This window comes from Solanum lycopersicum, chromosome 6 (assembly GCF_036512215.1).
Source record: "Solanum lycopersicum chromosome 6, SLM_r2.1".
Classification (NCBI taxonomy): domain Eukaryota; kingdom Viridiplantae; phylum Streptophyta; class Magnoliopsida; order Solanales; family Solanaceae; genus Solanum; species Solanum lycopersicum.
The window spans coordinates 44,828,169-44,838,178 of NC_090805.1; the positions used below are offsets into that span (position 1 = coordinate 44,828,169).

The following is a 10,010-nucleotide window of genomic DNA, read 5'->3' on the forward strand; positions in this document are numbered from 1 at the left end:
ATAAACGAAGCTCAAGTAGCTACGCTATCTACCCACCAAGCTCTACCCATAAGAAGCGATACAGCATTCAACTACATTATAATCTTCGAGATTGTGGTGAAGATGGTTATGTTATTGAAAGATGAGGTTGCAAAAACCTGCCATTATTAGCTCAAACCAGAAAAGCATATCAAGAGTTCATTAGTGTTACACTGGAAGAATTCCAAGGGGAGGCATTAAATTATTTTCATCCAACAACATAAACCAGCAACGCCTGCGCTGGTCCTGCTTCACACATCATAGAGATAGGTCCGAAGATTCATGGAACCAAAAGTCTAAAGTAATTATCATTGACAACAAAATGTCAAACTGCAAATTTGTCAAATGATGCTATCACAGCATAGACACACAAACAAAGCTAACATGCAAACAAATATATTCTACCATGATATCAGAACAGATATCTAAAGCTAACCAAGACCACCTTCATCCTCCGTCCCAGTATCATTTGTTTTCGACTCCAACGAACTGAATATCACAACAACATTGAACCAAACCAGTTCTCCCTGCAGATAAAGAAAAAAGTCAAGCAAAGCATAGCATGAATGCAGGATAATAAGAATGAACCTTAACCATGTTAACTTTAATGGGTGCAGCAACTGAAACAACAACACCACATGAATGTAGAGACACTCTGAATTTAGCCAAAAGAAGGGTGGTATCATAAATGAAGAGCAAACACTCTTATCACAAGTTTACATTAGTGTGGCATCATAAGCACACACAAACACTAAGGATCTATCTTTCTATAGTTCACACATTTTTATTTTTTTGTTCTTCAATGGAGGACTCCATTCTCCACAACACCTAAACCATACAAGACACCGGCATACTTCTCAAGTGAGCCAATAAAGAAATTCTCTTTCAACTTCCTAAAAGTACAAGCTGTGAGCAAGCTATCCGAACCGGCCTGATGGCAGACACCAACTCTCTCAACTTCCAACAACTCCGCAAGCTTGTTCAGTCCACCATGAAGACTGTTGCAGAACTTCATCAAATGCTTAACATCATAAAGCACAGGGAAGTACATGTTGATCAGATTGAAGAAACCTTCTTGAGTTTCAGGCAAATCCTGGCATGTCAAGATCTTCAACAAGTAACCAAAATCATAACCACTATGAAATGTAACCCAATACACATTATCATTCAACACAATCCCTGAAGACATCAAAATCTCACCGAACCGTTTAGCATCAATCCCATTTTCTATGTTCTTCTTGAAATCAATACCACTTTGCCTCAACAACTCAATCGAGTCGTTAGCATAAACATCCTCATTCGGATTAAAATCACAGAAATTAAACTGCCAAATGCAGTACTTATCAGTTCCACACTTGGGCAAATTCCCATCTTCATCAGAAAACGTTAAACCCAACTGAATCAACTTCAACAAATCTACGTTATCCTTCAAGGTCTGATAATGATAATCATTACTATTCTTAAAATTCCCAACCGGACGAAGAACAACTCCAGGAAACTCCGTATCCATAGCTATAAACGGATAATCATCAACGACTTCTCGAATCAAATCAAACTCTTCTTCCAGATTATCACTCCAAACTTCTCGAATGTGAATCGAGTCGCTTTTAGGCAAAAGCGACATTTCCCAGAAAAAAAAACTTCTTCACCAAATCTCAAATCCTTCTTCGATAGTCGTTAAATCCAATACCAGATCTACAAAAAGTTGAAAAAGAACCAAACTTCCCAGAAAAAAAAAACTTCTTCACCAAATCTCAAATCCTTCTTCGATAATCGTTAAATCCAAAACCAGATCTACAAAAAGTTGAAAAAGAACCAAACTTTATGAAACAAAAACACAAACCCACAAAAGATAAACCGATCATTTTCAAATCTTACCTTGTAATACATAAAGATTTGAACTTTTCAACATAAATCGATGATAAATAACTTGGGATTTCTTAAATTATGAAGAAAAATTTATGTGAGGCGGTGAATAAGGATAAGAACAAAAGATCTTTGGGTTTTTTTTTGTATATAATATATATATTCTTATTTTTTTGTTGAGCTTGTTCTAGATTGGGTACTGTTTGGCGTAAGGTGATAGGTTGGGTAGGGTGGGTACTGGGGCTTATGGGTATCCACCACTTTCACAAAATCACAACTCAAATCTCTGATTATAAATTCCAGAGACTTTTTATAATCTGAAATGGTTTTGTTATCTTTTCCATTTTTTTTGCATAAACAAAAGGCAACAACTTGATACAGAAGAAGACGAAGTAAATCACCTTATAATTGAATTGCAAAAAAAAACTGTTTTTTTAATTAATTTAATAATGATGGACCAGCTTTTTGTCGGTTGGTGTTTAATATTAAATATAAGTAAATGGGTTTTTAAAATTTTAGTTTGCCGAAGGGTTTTGGTTTTTCTTTTTATTCTTATTTTTGTTGATGAATGTGAGAAAACTTGGTTTATATAGGAGGGATGTGGTGAAAGGAATTGAAATATGGATTTGAGTAAAAGAATGAAAAGAGCATATTTTAATCACCACAAAATAGATTAAAACTTAAAAATAGTAAAAAGAAAATACGGGTTAAAATTGTTCCTGAATTGTGTGAAATACACCATTTATATCCTTCGCTATATTTTGAGATAAAAAATGTCCCTATTGTTATCCTAAGAAAATCATAAATATCCTCAAGAGTTAATACCTCAAATTTTTATTGACGTGGCAAGTCACATGAGTCTAATTCTAAGCGTTGCCAACTAGAATTCACTATAATAAACTAGACCTTTAGCTGCAACAACAGTCGCCACAAAAGCCCAGAAAATTGTCACTAAAACTTTTTAACATTAAATTTTAATTTTATGTTTTTTTTTCATTATTTTTGAAAAGTCAAAAATAATATCAATTAAGTAGGAATATGAAGACATTTATGTTTTATTTTTCTGTCATATTTAAATGTATAAAATGTACAATGATGCATTTTATATAGTAAGAGATTTGAATCGAGAAGTAAATTTGATGATTTTTCGTAATAATATTAGATATTTTAATATCGATATTGCAAGTACTTATTTATTTATAAAAATTAGGTTGCAATCGAAAATTAATTATCATATTATTTTTTTGTTGAAAAAATAGGTTTTTAAGTATTTAATATTATTGAGGGTAAAAAATAGAAAAAAAATATTATTTAAATTGATGACACGCAAATCTACCAAATCAATAAGCGAATGGTTGTTGGAGCATTAGTCGCCACTAAAAATCACTCCTAACCTTTAGTGGCAATATTTTGGAATTTTGTAGCGACTTTGTCGCCACTAAATGTCAAGTTCTACTGTAGTGAATCCTAGTTGACAATGCTTAGGTGGAAGGATTAGTCCTATGTGGCTTGCCACGTCATTAAAAATTAGGGTATTAAATTTGAGGGTATTTGTTGTCTCCTGGGATAATAGCGAAGATATTTTTTATCTCAAAATATAATAAAAGATATAAATAATCTATTTCAAATAGTTTAAAGACAATTTTGATCCTTTTCCAAAAAATATATAGTATATCATAAGTCGATGTGATTAATGGAAAGTGGTGTGTTGAATCTTTAGCCACATATAGTATTCGCTCTTTCATTTTAGATATCATATATTCGTTTTTTTAATGTTATCTCATATTCTATAAATAATTAAATCATATTATTTGTCACTTCTTGAACCCAATTGCATAATTATCATATTTTTTTGTAAAAATTTAAGGAATTCCATAGTGTAATTCAATAATTACACTCTGTTCCGATAAATTTAGTATTTACTAAAAATCTCTTAAAATTTTTGTACCGTGATACTTTAGACTCTAGTGATATATGGTAAATGATACATGGTAAGTTTAAACTGTTAAGAAAAAAATGAGAAAAAAATGGTACATTTAAACTTGTTAACTAGAATAGCTTAATTTATGGTAACAGATCATTAATCAGCATTAAATCAGCACGTAATTGGATATTAATTTCAAATTTTGAAAATCAAAGACTATATCATCTATTTTGAATACATTTTTTATGAACAATCTGTTAAACTTCGATACACAACAAATTCATGTATCAATGCATCATCTAAAACACTATACACACTGATTCAAAATGTATCAGCAAGCACACTTGATGGATTCAAAATGTATCAATGCATCATCTAAAACACTATACACACTTGATGGATTCAAAATGTATCAGCAAGCACACTGATTCAAAATGTATCAGCAAACACTTCATGTATCAATGCATCGTCTAAAACACTATACACACTGATTCAAAATGTATCATCAAGCACACTTGATGGCGCAGTTATTGAAATTAATCACTGATACATGATAAATAATTTCAAAAACCCTTGATACATAGCAAATCATATGATACACATCTAATTTATGTATCAAATCATATACTAAACATTATAATCCACTTAGTACTTATGTTTTAAACCTATTGTCTGATACATGATAATAATTTTCATAATTTTTTGATAATAGGAGGCATGAGGTGGAACTTCAAATTGATGGATCATGAGGACGGTCCCCTTGTTCCGAGAAAATACTGATTGCTGTCAAACAATATTGGACTTTGGGTGATACCAACTCCACATCCTCACAATGAGATGCCACCGAAGATGTTGTCTGACCATATGAACTCGTATGGATCAGCAAGACCAACATCTTATGAATACAAAATTCATGGTTATGCAAGACAACCAATAATAGATGCTGGGTTAAGAAGAAGAAAGACGATGATGGAGTAAGAAGAATTGAAGACGTGATGGAGTAAGAAGAACAATAAGAACGGGAGAGAAATTGTGCAGTTTTTTGAAATTTCAAAATTGGGTGTTTTAATTAAAATCAATTAAAATTAATAATTCAAAATCTAAAAACTGATTTAGAAGATTGAGTGTTTTAGTGGAGAAAAAATAGGCATTATATATATATATATATATATATATTTTTTTTTTTTTATTGGGGGATTGTGTATTATAGGAGAGAGAATGTTATGTATCTATACAATTCTACTAAAATTAAAAAAAAAAAGGAATTATGTAATATTTAAAAAAAGAAGGGAAAATTAGAGAATATAAAACTTATAGTTGTGTATTTAAGCTATTTTTCCTATTTTTTTTTAGAGTAGTTAATTAGTTTGAAAATTATATACTTTGACTAAGTTACGAAAACTAGAATAAGTAATTAATATTTATTAGAGTACTTCATACATTGTTTAATTACTCTCCTCATTAACTATTCTATAAAATTTGATATTGAAAATAAATTCAAAAATTCAAATAGTCATCTAAATGCATTATAATTTTTGAAATCTAGCTTATTCATCATTTATTGAAAAGTTGACTTTAAAAAATATTAAAGGGGAAAAAGGATGAATTTACCCTCGAACTTTAATAAATGATACATTTATGTCCTTTGTTATATTTTGGATTCATCTCAGCCCCTGTCGTCCACTTATTGGTACACACATGTCCCTCTCACTAACGATTCCCTCATCATATACACGTGTCTTAATCCTAATCAATTACCCGTTTGCTCATTTTTTAACCCATAAGCTAACAATCCGCCTCATAAACCCATACCCATCCAATTCCCTCTAAAATATCCTAAGTCACTTAAACACCCATAAAATAACAAACTCCCATGTTTGATTCTCTATTTCTATCATTTTCAAAAAATCTTGGCATTTTAATGGTAAACAGGAAGTAGCAACTTTAAAATTCCAAGCAAGCCTTTACAATTTTTTCGTCTATTTGTTTCAGTAATAAATGAGTTTCTGATTCGTAATTTCTCAAAATTAATGCCAGTTGTTGTTTCCTCTGTTCTTGCAGAGCCAATCTCAATCTCTCGTTCTGTTAATCAACAAAATCAATTAATTGTTAGAACGCAACTACGAATCATCTCATTATAATAGCGTAAATTTCATAAATTGAGACAGATGGAGTAAAAGCGCTACCTGTAAAGTAATGAACCGATCAATCTGAGCTACCTGTAAAATAATGAACTGATCAATCTGAAATCTTTTTATCTCAAATTGGGAAGCGAGATTATGAGGAAACATAATAAAATTTGATGAATTCGACGATTTCATCAAATTCTGAATATTATTTTTTCTGATTCAGAATTTGAAACTGCTGCTGTTGGATTTGTAACAAATACGGTTGTTGCTGTTGCTGCTCCGGTTGAGGATTAAAACAAAATTGATTGAATCCACAAGCATTATCATCCACTTAGAGGGAATCGGGTGGGTATGAGTTTATGGGGTTGGTTGTTAGTTTATGGGTTAAAAATAATGATCAAATCGGTAGTTGGTTAGGATTAAGATGCGTGTACAGGGTGATGGATCCATTAGTGAAAGGGGCATGTGTGTACTGATAATTGGACGGTAGGGGCTGAGATGGATCCAAAGTATAACGGAGGGCATAAACATATCATTAATTAAAGTTCGGGGGGTAAATTTGTCCTTTTTCCCAATATTAAATAAGGATATGGTAAAGTTACTTAATTTCTTTAATGTAAGTGCAATCTAAAAATGTGACATAAAACGAAATCGAAGAAGTATAATATTTTCCCTCTATGTTTAGAGTATCTCCGGCTAAAATTGGATCACACATTACATGACTCATTTAGAAGTGACGCTTTCAAGACAATTTCTCCACATTTACGCTTCAATTCGAAATCTCTAATTAAGAGCGAAATAATTCCCCTATTGTACCACAAATCATGTTAGATCGATATTGGCCAAAAAATATTTTTCCATGTCGTAGAGAAGAATTTTAAATTCTACAACTAGGGGTGACTCAATATATTTAAAAATGAGGCATACGTCCACTTTTTTTTAGTAATAATTAATTTATTATAAGTCTTTTTAACAAACAAAAAAATATTAAAAAAATTAATTTCTTTTATTAGTTTATTTCGAAACATTAAAGAATGTTTCACTTTTTTTTTATCAACTTTTAAAATTAACTTTCCATATGATATCTTTAATATCATAAGATTAAAAAAAAATATATAATCATTTTTTAAAAAATGACTTAGTTTGACTTGCAACGGAATTTAAGAAAATAAAGAAGACTTTATAATCTTGTAGTTCTAATACAAGTTTTATTGATGAATAATATATTTATCTCATATTTTAATACAAACAATGTATCAACTTCTTGTCAAACAAGCCTAATATATTTTTAAAAACAAAAGGAATTATAGTACAATTACATTGCATACTTAATCCACTTTTAATACATATTGCAATTTAAATTGTTATAAATAATAACAAATAAAAAGTATCATTAAAATCAATAATTATTTATTAAAAGACACCCATACAAATAATTTTGCAGCAGAGGAGAGATGTCTTTTGCTTAATAAAAAATGAGTAAGAGTATATGTACTTTTTTTTCTCGCTTGTTAGATTGATTTGCATTTGTTTTCAGTAGTTCTTTTATGAAACTTCAAAGCCGTACATCAACCCGCATAAGACATTATTCCTAGATAATATTAGCACAGTATTGGTTAAAAGTTGTATCTATAACTGAAGTTAATCAAAGCTCAAATGAATTGTGCATTGAAATTTTTTGTTTTTCTGGCTTAAAACAGAGAAATAATTCGAATTTATTAGCAATGATCGCTTGAAAGTTCAGTTCCAACGAAGCGCAAGACTATCCAACTTCTTAAAAAGAAAAATCAGCTTATTTTTGTAACTATAATAAGCCTTCTGAATATGACCTTTTTTATTATTACTATGAGCCAAACAATATGTCTACCTACAGAGAAAATTAGATATGTGAATTTGGATACATATATAATCAACCAGTATTTTCCCCAAAACTGGAAGAGTTATATTCGAATAGAGATCTTCATTATGAATACGAACTGTTACATTCAAATTACCTGCACAACTTCTGAAGCAGCTGAGATAAAAGAGGATGCGAAATCAGAGACGAGGATGAGGGAAAAAAGAACACCTAATATATCTCATGTTGAGTGTATCTTACAAGAAATTGTTATATAGGATGAGTTTATATATCTCACATGCATCTCATAAGTATCATATGGGACAAGTGCAATTCATGTGAATTGTTATGTAGGACGAGTACGCATCTAACATGAATTGTCGTGTAGAATCAGTATCTTAGGTGAATTGTCATATATTACAAGTGTAATTTACATGAATTGATATATAATTAGATGAGTGTATCTGACATGAGTTGTCATATAGGACCATAATATCTCATGTGAATTATCATGTAGGACGAATGTATCTCACATGAATTTTCATGAATGACAAATTTAGCTCCCATGAATTGTGATGTAGTATGAGTAAATCTCACATGAATTGTCATGTCAAACGAGTGTAATCCATTGTTTAGTTTAATTTTAATTTTACATCATATATAATTAAAATGATAAAATTTAAAAACCAGAAAGGGATTCAAGGAAGAGTGTATCTGCTTCGGATTGTGAGGTATCAATATTTGGGATGAAACAGGAGAAGGAGCTAGAAAAGAAAACTACTACTAAGATGAGAAGAATGTGGAGATAAGCTTATTTTCCAGTTTCTTCAATATCGCGCATCTTACTAGTAATTTTCGTCTTCTCCTTCCTCTGTTTCATTCCAAACATTTGTTGCAGTGATGTAATAGTTATTTCAACATCTTTGGTAATTTATATTTGCAATGAATAAATTATTACTTTTCTTTTGCAATTCTCTTTTTTACTTGTGAGCTGCACATGCTACTAAATTATCAGTGAAAGATGAAAATTACTTTAACAGACGTGCTAATTACAGATCCAGGAGGAAGTTGGCTACAAGGGAACCTGAGGTACTGATTTATAAGTATATGTAGATTTAAATCCTATGAGTGTATGCAATTGAAACCATAAAGGCCTGAGATGAAAGCGGTCTAGGGAGGAATTGAAGCTGGAGTATTTGCGGTGTCCAATAGAGATAGGGAGGCTAAGATTGAGGCTCCCAAGCCACCGATGTTCAAAGGTGCTTGTGACGATAAGAGGTGGAGAATTTCCTTTGCCATTCGGGAAATTACTTCAAGCGCAACAAAGTAGTGAGAGCGACAAGAACAAGATCAACACTGTCGTGTTGTACCTCTCAGAGATGACCATTCTATTCTATGGTGGAAGCAAAAAGGAATTGGAGATTTGTTACACATGGTAGTGATTTGCACCATTAACACATGGTACCAATTCTATGTCGAGTGTAAGAAGGCCTTCTTTTCCAACAACATCATCTATAAGGTAGATCGCAATTGGCGATGTGCAAGTTTAGGGAGTTGAAGTAGACGGGCAACATACGAGCATGTGTTAAGGTGTTCACTCACGCTTTAGAATCTCAAAGTCACAGGTAAAGATATGTTGTTCCACCTCATAGCTGGACTGCAAAATTAGGCCAAGACGGAGTTGAAACACCAACAAGTAAAGTACTATTGATGAAGCCATCATGCAGGCTAGAGCTTTGACAAACTTTAGACATGACAAACATGATAGACGTAGAGGAGATGAGATGAGAGGGAGTCATGACCAAGGTGGGGGAGATCGTGATGCTGGCGCCTCACTAACCACTAATAGGACAGCTTTACAATTGTATTATGCATCTGGTGGAGAGACCTCTACTTGGGACCAGGTCCTTGCATTTGTGAGCCACTGAAATTGATAGTCTCGTGCGCTCTTCTTATTGGTGCAGTACACTGCAGCTTTCACCTACCACTTGGTGTGACAACTTTACAACTGTAAGCTACTTGAATCTGGACGAGAGTACTCTGCCATCTTACAGTTATTAAAAACAAAATAAATAATTAGCTTTATTTTTTTTTTGGAAAAAAATTACGCGATTAAGCAAACTTATACTACTACTTAATTACTCATCATAGCTATACTTTGCTTTAAATACCACCCACAACTAACATTTACCATTGATTTCGTGAGTTGATTTTGAGTTTGTATAATTGTTCACGT

The 10,010-nt window shown here is 31.8% G+C and overlaps 1 protein-coding gene across 1 annotated transcript; it reads right to left on the bottom strand.

Annotated features, from left to right (window-relative positions):
• Positions 1–678: 678 nt before the first annotated feature.
• Positions 679–2,258, bottom strand: LOC101258664 (probable CCR4-associated factor 1 homolog 6). The gene is made up of 2 exons (XM_004241634.5): positions 1,897–2,258; positions 679–1,812 (listed from the first exon to the last, which is right to left on the bottom strand). The coding sequence occupies exon 2, from the start codon at positions 1,640–1,642 to the stop codon at positions 818–820; it is 825 nt and encodes a 274-aa protein (XP_004241682.1). The 5' UTR covers positions 1,643–1,812; positions 1,897–2,258; the 3' UTR covers positions 679–817.
• Between the last annotated feature and the right edge of the window lie 7,752 nt (positions 2,259–10,010).